Source organism: Trematomus bernacchii, unplaced genomic scaffold (assembly GCF_902827165.1).
Source record: "Trematomus bernacchii unplaced genomic scaffold, fTreBer1.1, whole genome shotgun sequence".
In the NCBI taxonomy this organism is placed as follows: Eukaryota; Metazoa; Chordata; class Actinopteri; order Perciformes; family Nototheniidae; genus Trematomus; species Trematomus bernacchii.
In genome coordinates, this window is record NW_022987593.1 from 19,793,050 (window position 1) to 19,810,399 (window position 17,350).

The 17,350-nt window shown below is 42.1% G+C and overlaps 2 protein-coding genes across 4 annotated transcripts in view; one reads left to right on the forward strand and one right to left on the reverse strand.

Moving 5' to 3' along the window:
• Nucleotides 1-17,350, forward strand: part of LOC117482071 (B-cell receptor CD22-like) — a 1,109,798-nt gene that overhangs the window by 361,811 nt on the left and 730,637 nt on the right. The gene's annotated exons all lie outside the window — the stretch shown is intronic.
• The window catches only part of nacc1b (nucleus accumbens associated 1, BEN and BTB (POZ) domain containing b), a 38,122-nt gene that overhangs the window by 10,918 nt on the left and 9,854 nt on the right, over nt 1-17,350 (reverse strand). For 2 of the 3 annotated variants that reach the window (XM_034130046.1, XM_034130045.1), the window contains exons 2-7: nt 16,918-17,068; nt 13,113-13,355; nt 8,852-9,049; nt 7,875-8,340; nt 3,783-4,080; nt 478-575 (exon numbers count right to left, since the gene is read on the reverse strand). In XM_034130046.1, the coding sequence (XP_033985937.1) occupies nt 478-575; nt 3,783-4,080; nt 7,875-8,340; nt 8,852-9,049; nt 13,113-13,355; nt 16,918-17,043 (1,429 nt within the window). In that variant the 5' untranslated portion in view covers nt 17,044-17,068. The remainder of the gene's footprint in view (nt 1-477; nt 576-3,782; nt 4,081-7,874; nt 8,341-8,851; nt 9,050-13,112; nt 13,356-16,917; nt 17,069-17,350) is intronic. The other variant, XM_034130047.1, reaches the window with a different exon arrangement.

Genomic DNA, 17,350 nt, shown 5'->3' on the forward strand with positions numbered 1-17,350 from the left:
CCTTGAAGCTCGGCACAAAGTTCTGGAGGAATAGTGAGGTGTTTTCAAATAGGGCAGCACATCATGTGTATATTGCTGAAAAGAACTATGAACAGATGGATGTCATTCATGTAAAGATGCAATGTACAATATGCTGTGATAATGTTTGACACTAAATGCCAATAACAAAAAAAAATGTGGTTGAAATATAACTAGGATCTATACTAAAATATATTTTATTTATTCCGGAGAATACATTTTCTAGGCCGGGACATTTCTGCAGCACCTTCATCCTTAATTCAGATATAATAAGGCCTGTAAAACGTATTGCGCGTCCTGCAATTTTAATAATGGAATAATCCTTTTTTCATTTTTCATTACATTTCGGTTAATTGACCATGTAAAAGGTACATTTCAAAGCTGCTAACTTTGCATGCTGACAGCTCAAAAATGTGCCTGAGATGTGTGTGTGTGTGTGCGTGTGTGTGTGCGACTCACATTTGACAGCGTGCAGCACTCTGTTGTCCAGAGGTTTCCGGCTGGGGTCGTTGGTTGAAGAGCGGATGCCGGTTCCACAGCTGTTAGCCAGAGTGCTCCTGAGCAAGGGAAGAATAACAGATAGAAAAAGGTACTTATTTAAAATATTACACAGATTGTTTTTGATACTTCTAAAAACATGCCCTTTCTGTGAGAACCGAGATACACAATTTTGTTCAAAGGCCGGATTTCCAGAGCTCAGCAGGTTGTGAGCAGACATTGATTCAGAGCCGGATGTATTGACTCTCACGGAGGTTCAGTCTATAATTCACTGCAGCGTATATAGTGCTCTCTCTCCACCTCTGCCAACCAGGGGGTTTTCTGTTGGCATGTTTTTTCTGTGCGTTAGTCAGCAGATTTACGGGGAACTCTTTTTCTGGAACTTGGTAGAAGGTTGTATCACGGGTCATAAGGACGAAGATATTACCTTTTGGAGCAGATCAGAGTAACAGGGCCACGACACATATCATGTTTTATTTTTGATAACATTCAGAGAAATGGGGAAAATGTTCTGCATTCATGTGTAAGGGTATAATCAGAACAACCCTTCTATTGGCTAGCGCTCCAACACATTGTACGTGATAGGCTAAGGGGCGGGACATCTCTAAGCGGTTGACCAATCACAACAGAGCCGGCCAGCTAACCAATCAGAGCAGACTGAGCTCTGGTTTCAGACAGAGGGTGAAAAGAGGTGCTGCAGCACAGGAAGCTTTTTGAACATTAAAGCATGGAGACATGTAGAGACACTACATACTGATATACACCTGAACATCAGCAGGAGAGGACTCTTTAAAGTAGAGACACTACATACTGATATACACCTGAACATCAGCAGGAGAGGACTCTTTAAAGTAGAGACACTACATACTGATATACACCTGAACATCAGCAGGAGAGGACTCTTTAAAGTAGAGACACTACATACTGATATACACCTGAACATCAGCAGGAGAGGACTCTTTAAAGTAGAGACACTACATACTGATATACACCTGAACATCAGCAGGAGAGGACTCTTTAAAGTAGAGACACTACATACTGATATACACCTGAACATCAGCAGGAGAGGACTCTTTAAAGTAGAGACACTACATACTGATATATACCTGAACATCAGCAGGAGAGGACTCTTTAAAGTAGGGACACTACATACTGATATACACCTGAACATCAGCAGGAGAGGACTCTTTAAAGTAGAGACACTACATACTGATATACACCTGAACATCAGCAGGAGAGGACTCTTTAAAGTAGAGACACTACATACTAATATACACCTGAACATCAGCAGGAGAGGACTCTTTAAAGTAGAGACACTACATACTGATATATACCTGAACATCAGCAGGAGAGGACTCTTTAAAGTAGGGACACTACATACTGATATACACCTGAACATCAGCAGGAGAGGACTCTTTAAAGTAGAGACACTACATACTGATATACACCTGAACATCAGCAGGAGAGGACTCTTTAAAGTAGAGACACTACATACTGATATACACCTGAACATCAGCGGGAGAGGACTCTTTAAAGTAGAGACACTACATACTGATATACACCTGAACATCAGCGGGAGAGGACTCTTTAAAGTAGAGACACTAGATACTGATATACACCTGAACATCAGCGGGAGAGGACTCTTTAAAGTAGAGACACTACATACTGATATACACCTGAACATCAGCAGGAGAGGACTCTTTAAAGTAGAGACACTACATACTGATATACACCTGAACATCAGCAGGAGAGGACTCTTTAAAGTAGAGACACTACATACTGATATACACCTGAACATCAGCAGGAGAGGACTCTTTAAAGTAGAGACACTACATACTGATATACACCTGAACATCAGCAGGAGAGGACTCTTTAAAGTAGAGACACTACATACTGATATACACCTGAACATCAGCAGGAGAGGACTCTTTAAAGTAGAGACACTACATACTGATATACACCTGAACATCAGCAGGAGAGGACTCTTTAAAGTAGAGACACTACATACTGATATACACCTGAACATCAGCAGGAGAGGACTCTTTAAAGTAGAGACACTACATACTGATATACACCTGAACATCAGCAGGAGAGGACTCTTTAAAGTAGAGACACTACATACTGATATACACCTGAACATCAGCAGGAGAGGACTCTTTAAAGTAGAGACACTACATACTGATATATACCTGAACATCAGCAGGAGAGGACTCTTTAAAGTAGGGACACTACATACTGATATACACCTGAACATCAGCAGGAGAGGACTCTTTAAAGTAGAGACACTACACACTGATATACACCTGAACATCAGCAGGAGAGGACTCTTTAAAGTAGAGACACTACATACTGATATACACCTGAACAACCAATCACATGAATCTCATGTTATTATATAATTACATGTCACACTTTATATGATGAACATTTATGACATTAATGTCTATGGTGCTATTTTATGCAACATTCCATGCTGGCTAAATACTGTCTATGCCTGCTGTCCATTCAAACGAAGTACACTGGATATAAACTCCCCAAACAGGTGTAAACCTACCAGGTTCACCCACTGTCTCTGCCACCTCCCTCCATGCCTGGCTCCTCCGGTTTGTATCCCGGTAGGTGAACAGGGACTGAAAGCACCGGGTGATTCCCTACCGCTACAATGATTTTGTCCTCCATTTTTTGGAACATGAGGAAATGACCTCTATGGCTATGGCTCTCCCAGCATACACGCGGTTTGATTGGCTAGCGCTTGTACTGGCAGATTTGCATAAATGGGATTTGATTGGCTGACGCTTCCGTCGAAGCTTCAAAAGTAGAACATTGCTCTACTTTTGAAGCTTCAACGCACGCCGCCGTGTGTAGGGGCCGTGAAGGATCCATTCTGTTTCCACGTTAGGACTTAAATCTTATTAACGAACCAAAGTCAGAAGAACCAGCCTCCAACTCCAACTTAAGAAAAAGTATAAATACTATTGACTTAAAATACTCCATTAGTAAATAAAAGTCCTGATTTCAAAGCATTACTTATTTAGAAGTACAGAAGCATAATGAGCTAAATGTACTTCACAGTATTATTATATCATGTTTTTATTACCTACACGTACTTTTTAAGCGTCCGTTCATGAACACACCAAAGTCAAAAGGACGACTTCCCAAATCTGAGAATGCACCATTTATTATTTTCTATCCCCCACCCACTGACACACACATACCTGTTACTACACTCTACCCAATATAAGTTGGACTACATGTTGATCACTGACCTGTCGAAGAAGGCGGCCAGCAGGCGTCTCAGCAGCACTTTGTGTCTCGTCCCTGCGCTCACGTGGCAGTTCATCAGCTGAGCGCGGGAGATGAACACCGAGGTGCCGCTCACCAGCTCCAGCTTCTCCGCCGGGTCGCCCTCCTCGTACATCTTGGGGTGGCAGCGGTTCCCGATCTGACTGATGAGTTCTGCGGGGAGCGAGGCCAGATCCTGCCGGGCCCGAGCACCTCTGCCCCCCCGCCCGTTACCGGAGTCAGGGGGTAAGTCTGGGAGAGCCTCCACCCGCTCACCAACCACTGAGGAGGGAAAAGGGGGGATTTTAGGGTTGTTTTTTTACTTACATTCAGAGTTTGTTTTGTTGTTAGATAATAGAATACAATTTACTTACAATTAAGACAAAACATTTAAAAAATAAAAACACATTTCTCAAATGTTAAAGATCAAGAAAATTGGTTCAATGAAAAACCAGAATTGTCAAAATAGTTTATATTTAAAGGTCACCTATCATGCTATTTTTAGGCGATAGCATAGGTCTCAAATATATAAAAAACATGTCTATGAAGTGTTTTGCTCAAAACACCAAACAGATCATTCTAGCCATGCCTCATATCCCTCTATTTCACTTCCTGTTTCAAAAGTGCTGATTTGGGTATAAAGCTTTAAAAAGGAGGGGTCTGAGCTCATGCGGGACCCGGCAGCTACTGTCTAAACTAAATGCTGCCGTGATGAAACGCCATATCATGGATTATCAAGGATTCTTTCTGAAACAGTATGGAGCTCAAAGGCTTTCTCTCTTGCCGGTTATACCACAAGGTGAGTTCCTTTTTATTTCCTGCTTCTTCACACACATGCTCTCCAGTACAGGTTAGCTCTGAGTGTTAGCGATGCTAATGTAAACACCGACCATATTACGTCCAAAACAGTCGGGCATTGTTTCTGATAGCAACTTTCTGATAGGGCCGTGGGTCCACATTTCAGATATTACGTCATATCGGACGCAAATCTGGATCAGCTCCGTTGTTCCCCCGTTTTTAGAGATTTGGGTACGGAGGAAAAGAGAGAGGGTTTTATTTTCTGACGCTGCGCGAGTTCCCTGACACACCGGGGACACATCTTTATGTTTAAAAGACATCAACAAGTGCATTTTGCATGATAGGTCCCCTTTAAATAATGATTATTTTTGCACAGTTGAATTATCATCCATATACCATTATAGCTAATTAAAAGTTATTTACATAAAGTGTTCTGGGTGGAAACTTCCAATTCCCCCAAAAATAACTTTTAGAAACTCACTTAAATTGCGGTTTAGCTCAACTTAAGTTATTGTTATTAATAAATGTGCTAATGACACAAATTGCATCACATCTTCCAGACTTAGCACTTAGCCTCCTACCCAGAAACCTTGTTAACTTTTCCATAACAAACGTCATCCAACAGAAAAAGCCTGCTCTACTTTTAGCCGTGATGCAAGTGAGATAATTCACAAGTGTGTGTAGAAGGCCTCTCTCCTCTCTCCAACTCTGCATCGCGTGCTGCTTCGTCTCCATTCATGCATTAAGATCATTTAGTGCACTGACTAAAGTGTTTTACTCTCACTTTAGTCAGCTGGAATTAGAGATTTTAATCTATGATTCAGTCGCAGGTCAGTGGAGACACGTTTGGATCCAGAGGAAGGTCCTCAGTTCTAAATAATAATACATTGTATTTATATAGCGCTTTTCTCTGACTCAAAGTCGCTTTGCAATATAAAACAGGAGGGTTGGGGGAGTACAAACAAACAAGGACAAACAAAGACAATCTACGGACATGGATTGATTTTAGGCGGGATTTGAAGAGTGTGAGGGACTATGCTCTTTTTTATATTACCATATTTCATTCAATATGTTCCTCAGATAACTTTTTATTTTATTGTATTTTCTCCTCATAGCATTGTGAAGCACCTTGAGATGACGTTTTTAAAGTGTGCTATAAAAATAAAATGTATTATTATTATCCTCCTGAACCTTAAGGGCCCCAAACTCTTTAAAATGCTGTTTGTGCTAAACTACTGGAGCAAAATCTTCTCTCCAACTGAACTGTTGATGAAACATCTGTATAGCCAAACTACTATCTGATCATCCTCTTAATTCAATAAATAAGAATATGGTGAAAATCAGTAACGTTTTTGATTAAATAGCCAATAATAGAGACAATATTGTATTGTATAATGACGACAGGGGTATAGTCACTAGATTGAAAAGCTAGAACAGTTTGTCCTTTTCCCAGTTTACTGTAATGCAGCTTTGAAACCAGGGAAAGGACGTATTCAACATTAAAAAGGCCCTGTTCTGCTGTTTGGGGGTTTTCCCTTTCCTATAGTGTGTTATATAGATTTAAGTGCATGTAAATGGTCTGCAAAGGCTTCAATCCCTTTGTTCCCTTCAGAGTAGGGATGGGTATCGTTTGAAATTTATCGATTCCGGTTCTTATCGATTCCGGTTCTTATCGATTCCCCGTTTCGATTCCAAAATTGTAAAAGAAAGAGGTCAAACGTTTAGATAACAAAAATATCTTTATTCTTTTAAGCTTTAACTGACATTTTTACAAATAAAAAATATACATGCAATACAAATGTATTGCACAATAGCTGTGCTTTATTTTAACTGAGCCTGTGGCAAGCTATTAACAGGCATTACACTGTGCCTTGTCTTTTTCTTTTTTAGTGTAGTGGAGCCTCACTTTAGAGCGTTTACCGCCATCCATCTGTGGTGTTATGAAGTGACTGAGCTCGTGAACTGTCTACGGGAGGAGTCTCGCTGCGGGGAAACTGTGGACCTCTGTCGCCGCAACTTACATGATGCCGTTTAAAAAGCATTAAGGCCGTCAGCGAACCGAGCCGGCCGTCAACGGCCCGCTGACGACCGGCCGTTCTGTGATTCTCCAGAACACCTAGATGGCCAGTCCGCCCTTACCCTGTATTCCACCGGGTCACCGCGGCGCAGACGGACCCGGTGGAATACAGGGTCTACCGCGTTTAGGAACCGTTAAGCAGAACCGAAATTGTGTATTTTGTATGGGTACCCGGTACCCTAGGGCTGTGCAATTAATCGTATTTTAATCGCAATCACGATTTTGGCCTGCCACAATTACGAAAACAACATAATCGAAAAAAACAATTATTTTGCTTTGCTAGGTTGTGACAGTGCAACATATTTGATCTCATTTATTTTGGTCTCATTTATTTGTATTTATCATATTTACATATGTTTAGTAGCTTGTGGAAGTGCGCTCCAAAATATTTGTTGATCTTGTTTATTGGTATTTATTATTTTGATATTATTTATTTAAATGTATCATTTATTTTTGTATTGGTTTTTCAGTTGAATTATACGTTCAGGGTAATCAACAGTTAAAAAGATACTGTTCAAATTATTATTTTTATTTGTTTTAAAGTTCAATAAATGGATGTTTTCAAAGTCAATGAATAATCGTATTTAATAATCGTGATATCAATTATTGACCCAAATAATCGTGATTATGATTTTTGCCATAATCGCACAGCCCTACGGTACCCTGCATTTTCTTATCGTTTCTCATCTGGAACCGAGTTTCGGTTCCCAACCCTACTTCAGAGGGAGTTACTCTTCCACACATCCTCTCCTGAACATCAGCAGGAGAGGACTCTTTAAAGTAGAGACACTACATACTGATATACACCTGAACATCAGCAGGAGAGGACTCTTTAAAGTAGAGACACTACATGCTGATATACACCTGAACATCAGCAGGAGAGGACTCTTTAAAGTAGAGACACTACATACTGATATACACCTGAACATCAGCAGGAGAGGACTCTTTAAAGTAGAGACACTACATACTGATATACACCTGAACATCAGCAGGAGAGGACTCTTTAAAGTAGAGACACTACATACTGATATACACCTGAACATCAGCAGGAGAGGACTCTTTAAAGTAGAGACACTACATACTGATATACACCTGAACATCAGCATGAGAGGACTCTTTAAAGTAGAGACACTACATACTGATATACACCTGAACATCAGCAGGAGAGGACTCTTTAAAGTAGAAATGAACCAGTTCTCACCTGCTGCCCCAGCGTTCAACATGCTGTACATGGTGTACATGTTGCAGATTTGTCGGTACTGTTCTTCGGCGCACTCGTCCACCACGTCGTCCTCTTCCTCGTCTTCATGGTAACTAATTGGCGAGTCGCTGGTGTACACGCTCAGCGTGCCAGGGCTTGTTCCATCGGGGGTCCCGCCGTTTAAGTTATTGTTGTTGTTGTTGTTATGGTTGTTGTGGTTACTGTTGATAACGGCTCCTCCCATTGAAGTGGCAACACCGTTTCCACCCATCATGGCGGCGTTAGCTGTAGGTACGCGCCCAGATGCATCCTGGGTAAAGTTGTTGGAGGAGGAGGACGAGGAGGAGGATGTTGAGTAGCGAGCGTTCTTCCTCATGCCGCCGCCCCCGCCGCTGTCACGGTTACTCCCCTCCCACAGTCGCTTAGCAACAGGGGTGCAGACCACCGAGTAGGGAGAGCCCTCCTGCTGAGAGAGAAACACTGGTTTATTTACCTTTATCTGTAAACAACTCTGAAATAAACAATAACAAACAACGCACTAACAAATGTAAACTATTTTAATACTAAACAATGCAGAGATTAATCTAATGTATGCAGAAACTTCCCAACATTAGCCACCTTTAGCTTAGCGGTGGTGACGTGAAGTCATGTGACCGTGCTGTAGTTCCTTTATAGCCCAACATTAGCCACCTTTAGCTTAGCGGTGGTGACGTGAAGTCATGTGACCGTGCTGTAGTTCCTTTATGGCCCAACGTTAGCTTTTTACTTCAGAAATCGTGGTGTTAATATGTGGAGATTATCATCATAAATTAAATGTTTGTTTGCCACAGAGATTATTTTCTGTTATAATCCAAAAATCACATCAAGAAATCCAATTGACTTTTTGTGGAGGGGTCAGCCTACAAAAGGACGCCATCCCTGCACAACTTCATCAATGCAACACTTTGCTTATTTCAGGATTGTTAGCGACGTCCTACCTGCTGTGGCTGTGGTGTGGAGGCCATCTGTTCTGTCTTCACTTTGGACACCAGAGAGAGGGGAGTGAGACAGGAAGAGGGTCTCACAGCTGAAGGAGCAACGCCTCCTCCCATCGTCTGAGTGACGGGGCTCTGGGGCTCTGATGTGGGGGTCTCTTCGGTGTGGAGACCCTGAGAGTCACAGCTCGGAGAGGACACCTGGAGGGGAAGTTCATTATTTATTCAGCTGAAATTCTTTACCAGTCCATATCTGAGCTTCAATAATCAGGATCCATGTATTTATGATCCTCTCAAGAATGGTCATCACATAACCAGTCATCACATAAATGGAGGAATAATGGTTCTAGTAGGTAATCATACATCCCGTCATGTACAAAATACTGAGTTTTTTTCTCAAAATGTTGGCTTTTTTCTCAAAATCTCAACATGACTTTTTCTCAAAATTTTGACTTTTTCTCAAAATTCTGACTTTTTCTCAAAATTCTGACTTTTTCTCAAAATTCTGACTTTTTCTCAAAATTCTGACTTTTTCTCCAAATTCTTTCTCAAAATCTAAAAATTCTGACTTTCTCAAAATTCTTTCTCAAAATCTCAACATTCGGACTTTTTCTCACAATCTCAACAAATCTGACTTTTTCTGAAAATTCTGACTTTTCCTCAAAATCGCAAAATTCTTACTTTTTCTCAAAATCGCAAAATTCTTACTTTTTCTCAAAATCGCAAAATTCTTAGACTTTTTGAGAAAAGTCTGACTTTTTCTCAAAATCCAGACTTTTTCTGAATACTTAAAATGTTAATAATCACTCGTCACCGGCTTTTTACTGAAAATCTAAAAAATCTGACTTTCTCAAAATTCGGACTCTCTAAAATTCTGTATTTTTCTCAAAATCCTGACTTTTTACTCAAAATCTCAAAATCCTGACTTTTTTTCCAAAATTCTGTCTTTTTCTGAATACTTGAATCACTGGTCCCCGGCTTGAGCTTCAATCTCAGGATCCATGTATTTGTGATCCTCTCAAGAATGGAAGTAGTCATCACACACAGAGCATCAACTAGTTCCTGAACAGTGTCCTTCACATGCTGATATCCAAGAGAGGGAGTTACACAGTCACAAGATGGAGGAATAGAAAGCAGTATTCAATGTTTACTTCAGATTAGCTCCACGTCAGAAATGATCATGCTTGTCATATGTCTATCTCCATAGAGGCTGAATCATCATGTTAATCACATAGCTATCATATGCCTCAAACAGTCCTGCTGCTCTTCTAGGTAATCATACATCCTGTCATGTACACAGCTACAGTTGGGATACCTTTGTTATCATGTTACTCTCACATTGGAATAGTACATTCAGTATTTTCACAACAATATCATTCATGAAAATTCTCATGTACAATTCAAAGGGTTGCTAAAAAATTATCTCAGTATTTAAAGTATAATTGAACTGTGGCTATGTATGTATTATGTACACTTATTTGTATTTTTTTGTTTGGCCTTATGATGGCTAAAATTGGATGACCATTTTAGTTTCCACTTCATATAGCATTGTAAATTGCATGAAATGAGGAGCTGTTTTGTTTTATGTATGTTTGACTGTGTGTGTGTGTGTGTGTGTGTGTGTGTGTGTGTGTGTGTGTGTGTGTGTGTGTGTGTGTGTGTGTGGACCGCAGGAAGCATAGCCAATGTTCATGCTAGCGCTAATGGGTATCCTAATAAAGAATAAGTAATCATAATGAATATATACACAATGCACCATCATCTCGTGTCTTTGCAGGTTTGTAAATGTTATTGTTTTCCATATTCAGCAGGACTGGGATCAACGGAAATGTGTCCGAAGCATTCAGAATGGACACTAGTGCATTAGTAGTGGAGTACTAATATTTGGCATCGAAGATCTTGGTATATTTATAATCTTACACCTATTGTATGATCAGATAGTTCCAGAATTACACTTAATTAAGCAGTCAAATGATCCGTCTGCCCAAAATGTCCTCACTTCCTCATTGAATCCTTCTGTATTTAGACATTTATTAATGAATGCCCCCAAAAATGTTTACGTGAGTTAACAGTGACCTTTGATCATCAAATTACTATCTATTCATCCTTGAGTCCACAAGGACGTTTGTGCAAAACTGAACAAATCCCCTCCAGGTATTCAGGAGAATGCGACGGATATTCGATGCCTCTGGCTAATTTTAGATAATCTATTTTAGGTAAAGCTTCTTCTTATAACACTTGCGGCTTGTTATCTTAAAGAGGACATATTGTTCTCATTCTCAGGTGTATACTATATCAGTATGTAGTGTCTCTACTGGGACATGTCTCCATGCTTTAATGTTCAAAAAAGCTCTTTATTTTTCTCATGCTGCCTGTGCTGCAGCACCTCTTTTCACCCTCTGTCTGAAACCAGAGCCCAGTCACACAGGGATGTAGTCTTTGCAGACCATTTACATGCACTAAAACCTATATAACACATTACAGGAAAGTTGTCCTGCTTTTGTACAAAGGTAAGCTTGTACAAGCTCAACATGTTATATTTTTTACATTAAAAGTATTTTCCCATTGATCGTTGGTGGCTCGCCAAAGAAGCCAAACTCTTAACACATCCTGAGTAAATACTGTAATCTAACGTACTTCACGTAACACACATTTGGTACCACACCACCTCTGTGTCTGGAGTTACTTTTTTAGGAAATCAGCTTTGCTCGTTAATATGTAAATGTGTGCAGCAAGGCAATCCAGACCTAATCAGATCATCTGCTACTATAGAGGGAACCTGTAGTGGCAGCGCGATCCTTTAATTATTTTTCAGTCACAAGAACGTGTCTACAAACACTGACGCCCCCCAATGCCATGCATAATGTCACACATAATGTCACACAACAGGTGCCATGGCAGCAGCTCCCACTTTATTCATGCCTGGATAATTTATTGCAAATTATGCAAAGGACTTTTTACGCATATAGTATCATTCCTATGCATTTTTACTATTTATAAGAGGCCCTATTATGCTGATTTTCAGGTGTATATCAGTATTACGTGTCTCTACTGTGACACGTTTCCATACTCAGTTTACACACACTGCGTCACAGCCACACACACATAATGTCGTTAGAGTAGAAGTTATTCAGCGCGAGTGAAGAAGACTTTCTCAGGGTATATGCAGGAATCCTGAAGTCAAATGTAAGACCTTTGAAGACCTTTTTTAAGACCCTTTCCATACATTTTAAGACCTCATCGCCACGTTGAGTTTTAACCGGTTACATTGGCGACACACTTTACCTCACATTGACTATATACAGTATTGATTGTCCTTCCTCCTTATCTTCCAACCATTTGGACGCAGACTTGCATTTCCCCATAACGATGTTGTTTAACAACCGGCGTAAACGGACCTTCGCGCGCTATCAAGCAGTGAGCGCGCGATGTCCTGTTCAGATGACGTCAAATCCAACGGGATGCCATAAATAAACTACACAGAATCACACCACACACCTACGCAATGATTACATTCAGGCACACTGTAGAATACAACCTCTTTGGACAATTTATATACTTATTGAAAACAAGCTACAAAATGTAATACCTTGGAAAATGCCGTTTAATACTTTTTAATAGCCTTCATTTTCGCTAAATTGATTTATCAACTTTTAATACATTTTAAGACCCCGCGGACACCCTGTTTAAGCTCGCAATTTGTAACACATGCAAGTCCAACATTAACCTTTGAGGAACAACTTTAAAAACAGATAATAATGGACAACAAGAAGGTCTCGTAACTTAGCGCAGTTTAGGAAACATGCAAGTTACCTAATGGTCAATTTTCTTTATTATGAACACAATGACATTTACTTTTGGATTAAAAAAAAAAGGAGAAAAAATGTGATTGCTCTCCGATAGATTCCTTCAAATAAATGGCAGAAAAATTGGAATCGGTCAAGAAATGTGTAATTGGTGCATTTCTATTAAAATCGTTAAATCGTTGTTTATGAATGCTTTAGCATCCATTTTCAATGTAAGAAGAGTAACAACAGTTTGGGAATTGGTGAATCGTTATTTATGCTTGCACTATTTTCTTGGACGACTGTACTTTTCTATGGTTTCAAGTTTCTTGTATGTTGCACTATTGGAGGAGCCTGAGACTTCAGATTTTCATTGGCAACAACCAACCACCCATCAATCATTTGAATCTCTGACATTACACACATGCATTCAACCTTTAATTGCTCGTTTCTGTTTAATTGCTTCATCATCAACTTACCTTGAGGAAAAACTCTGTTCCTTTCTCCATGATCTGTTGTATCTGCAGGAATCCGGCGGTGTACATTAGCAGGAACTGGTCTCCCACGTTCATGCTGAGGCGTCCCGTGTAGCAGAAGGCCAGGATCTGCTGGAAGCTCTGCGGCTGCACAGCAGGGGGCAGCTCCACCACCGAGCTCTTCCCCCCCGCGTTGAACAGGTCCCTGAAGTACGAGCTGCTAGCCGCCAGCACCGCACGGTGGGCCTGAGGGGGGAACACCAGGAGAGAGAGGTCATGAGGGGGAAACACCAGGAGAGAGAGAGGGTCATGAGGGGGAAACACCAGGAGAGAGAGAGGGTCATGAGAGGGAAACACCAGGAGAGAGAGAGGGGTCATGAGAGGGAAACACCAGGAGAGAGAGAGGGGTCATGAGGGGGAAACACCAGGAGAGAGAGAGGGGTCATGAGAGGGAAACACCAGGAGAGAGAGAGGGGTCATGAGAGGGAAACACCAGGAGAGAGAGAGGGGTCATGAGGGGGGAAACACCAGGAGAGAGAGGGGTCATGAGGGGGAAACACCAGGAGAGAGAGAGGGGTCATGAGAGGGAAACACCAGGAGAGAGAGAGAGGGGTCATGAGAGGGAAACACCAGGAGAGAGAGAGGGGTCATGAGAGGGAAACACCAGGAGAGAGGGGTCATGAGAGGGAAACACCAGGAGAGAGAGAGGTCATGAGGGGGAAACACCAGGAGAGAGAGAGGGGTCATGAGAGGGAAACAACAGGAGAGAGAGGGGTCAAGAGAGGGAAACACCAGGAGAGAGAGAGGGGTCATGAGGGGGAAACACCAGGAGAGAGAGAGGTCATGAGGGGGAAACACCAGGAGAGAGAGAGGTCATGAGGGGGAAACACCAGGAGAGAGAGTGGTCATGAGGGGGAAACACCAGGAGAGAGAGTGGTCATGAGGGGGAAACACCAGGAGAGAGAGGGGTCATGAGGGGGGAAACACCAGGAGAGAGAGCAGTCATGAGAGGGAAACACCAGGAGAGAGAGAGAGGGGTCATGAGAGGGAAACACCAGGAGAGAGAGAGGGGTCGTGAGAGGGAAACACCAGGAGAGAGAGAGGGGTCGTGAGAGGGAAACACCAGGAGAGAGAGAGGGGTCATGAGGGGGAAACACCAGGAGAGAGAGGGGTCATGAGGGGGGAAACACCAGGAGAGAGAGAGGTCATGAGGGGGAAAACACCAGGAGAGAGAGAGGGGTCATGAGGGGGAAACACCAGGAGAGAGAGGGGTCATGAGAGGGAAACACCAGGAGAGAGAGGGGTCATGAGGGGGAAACACCAGGAGAGAGAGAGGTCATGAGGGGGAAACACCAGGAGAGAGAGAGGGGTCATGAGGGGGAAACACCAGGAGAGAGAGGGGTCATGAGAGGGAAACACCAGGAGAGAGAGGGGTCATGAGGGGGAAACACCAGGAGAGAGAGAGAGGGGTCATGAGAGGGAAACACCAGGAGAGAGAGGGGTCATGAGGGGGAAACACCCAGGAGAGAGAGAGAGGGGTCATGAGAGGGAAACACCAGGAGAGAGAGAGGTCATGAGGGGGAAACACCAGGAGAGAGAGGGGTCATGAGAGGGAAACACCAGGAGAGAGAGAGGTCATGAGGGGGAAACACCAGGAGAGAGAGAGAGGGGTCGTGAGAGGGAAACACCAGGAGAGAGAGAGGTCATGAGGGGGAAACACCAGGAGAGAGAGAGGGGTCATGAGAGGGAAACACCAGGAGAGAGAGAGAGGTCATGAGAGGGAAACACCAGGAGAGAGAGAGGGGTCATGAGAGGGAAACACCAGGAGAGAGAGAGAGAGGGGTCATGAGAGGGAAACACCAGGAGAGAGAGAGGGGTCATGAGGGGGAAACACCAGGAGAGAGAGAGGGGTCATGAGAGGGAAACACCAGGAGAGAGAGAGGGGTCATGAGGGGGAAACACCAGGAGAGAGAGAGGGTCATGAGGGGGAAACACCAGGAGAGAGAGAGGGGTCATGAGGGGGAAACACCAGGAGAGAGAGAGGTCATGAGAGGGAAACACCAGGAGAGAGAGAGGGGTCATGAGGGGGAAACACCAGGAGAGAGAGAGCAAGGTAAAATCGAACGCTCTGACTACAGTGTTCTTGGTCTTCCCTAATGTACCCTCCCTCCCTAAATCCAAAAAAGACCAGTGTGTCGCCATTTCATTCACGCTGGAATAAAATACTTAATCTTAAAGATGTCCCGCCCCTTATCACGTTTACAATATGTTGGAGCGTTAGCTAATAGAAGTGCGAAGTGTAGTCTATAATGCACTATTTCACTTTTTGTATTTACTTGCACTATTTCTTTTTCAGTTTATCTGTTTTATTGTGTTGCACTGTTGGAGGGGCCTGTGACCTCAGATTGCCATCGTCATAACTACACTGTAGCTATGTACACATGACCAATAAAAGCCTTGAACCTTGAGTCGATAACATGAGCTGATTGGGGTACATGTAAACTCCACAAGCATGTGAGTGTGCAGTTATAATAAAGTGAGAAACCAAAGTTAAGTAGTTATAGTTTTTTTATCATGTCAATTATATCAAACTGCAAACGACTTATTTCCTCATTACAGTAAACTCAAGTCTAAATATCTAATTGTAGCCGTACTGAAACTGTATTGAACGGGCAGAGATGTATCCCCTGTGTGAGAGATGTGGCTTGAGGACTGTGTGACTCTGCTCAGTTTGACCCGGGTCATATTTCCCTCTCCTAACAATAGATTTTCACAAAAATCTTGTCGATATCTTCACCTTGCAGGTTTCACTAAACCTCCTTCAGGGCCAATGAACTATTGATAAAGTAAACCTTTCCCAAGCAGGTTGTTTAAACACAAGGACATATCTGCAAAAACATGAAAGAGGCATTTTTAAAAACGTCTTTCTTTCACAGTTTTGATTCCAAATCGAACTCCTTTACCGTGTTTGAAAAAGTCAATATAAAAAATATTATTTTTACGGCTTCTGCTTTTCAAGCTTTCATTTTATATTTTGAGATAATTTTATAGTTGTTAAGACAATGCTGCTTTTCAGCTTCATATCAGTATGTAGTGTCTCTACTTTAAAGAGTCCTCTCCTGCTGATGTTCAGGTGTATATCAGTATGTAGTGTCTCTACTTTAAAGAGTCCTCTCCTGCTGATGTTCAGGTGTATATCAGTATGTAGTGTCTCTACTTTAAAGAGTCCTCTCCTGCTGATGTTCAGGTGTATATCAGTATGTAGTGTCTCTACTTTAAAGAGTCCTCTCCTGCTGATGTTCAGGTGTATATCAGTATGTAGTGTCTCTACTTTAAAGAGTCCTCTCCTGCTGATGCTCAGGTGTATATCAGTATGTAGTGTCTTTACTTTAAAGAGTCCTCTCCTGCTGATGTTCAGGTGTATATCAGTATGTAGTGTCTCTACTTTAAAGAGTCCTCTCCTGCTGATGTTCAGGTGTATATCAGTATGTAGTGTCTCTACTTTAAAGAGTGCTCTCCTGCTGATGTTCAGGTGTATATCAGTATGTAGTGTCTCTACTTTAAAGAGAGTCTCTTTCCACAGAGAGGACACATGTTGATGTAGAAGAGACATGAAGAAGAGGGGACATGTTGATGTAGAAGAGACATGAAGAAGAGGGGACACATGTTGATGTAGAAGAGACATGAAGAAGAGGGGACACATGTTGATGTAGAAGAGACATGAAGAAGAGGGGACACATGTTGATGTAGAAAAGACATGAAGAAGTGGATTTTGTATAATAGGTGACCTTTAAATAAGCGTTATTACCTTGAAGGCGTGTCCCTTGACGACGACGGAGACATCGCAGTAGAGGCCCTGCAGCCGCTGCTCGTTCAGACACTCCAGGATGTTGTTGCCAAAGTTTGGGATCGCCATCTGTAGCGTCTGAGCCATAACGCTCTGCCCAGCACCACAGGGTCTGCAGGAGGCACAGAGGGGGGGGTTAGAGGACAGGTAACTGTACTGACATCAATCGAAGAAGAGCTGCAACCATAGGTCGACTGACAGGAGAGATAATCACCATGTATGATCATCCCAGTCATTATTTAAGGCAAAAATGGCAGAAAAATACCTTCTCCGCCTCTAGAAAATGTATATTCTCTCTTGAAAATGAGACCTTGTGTCTCAACGAGATTTTACACCAGTATAAATAAAGGCTAAATAAAATAAATTAAAAAAATATTTCCTGCTTTTTTAAAAT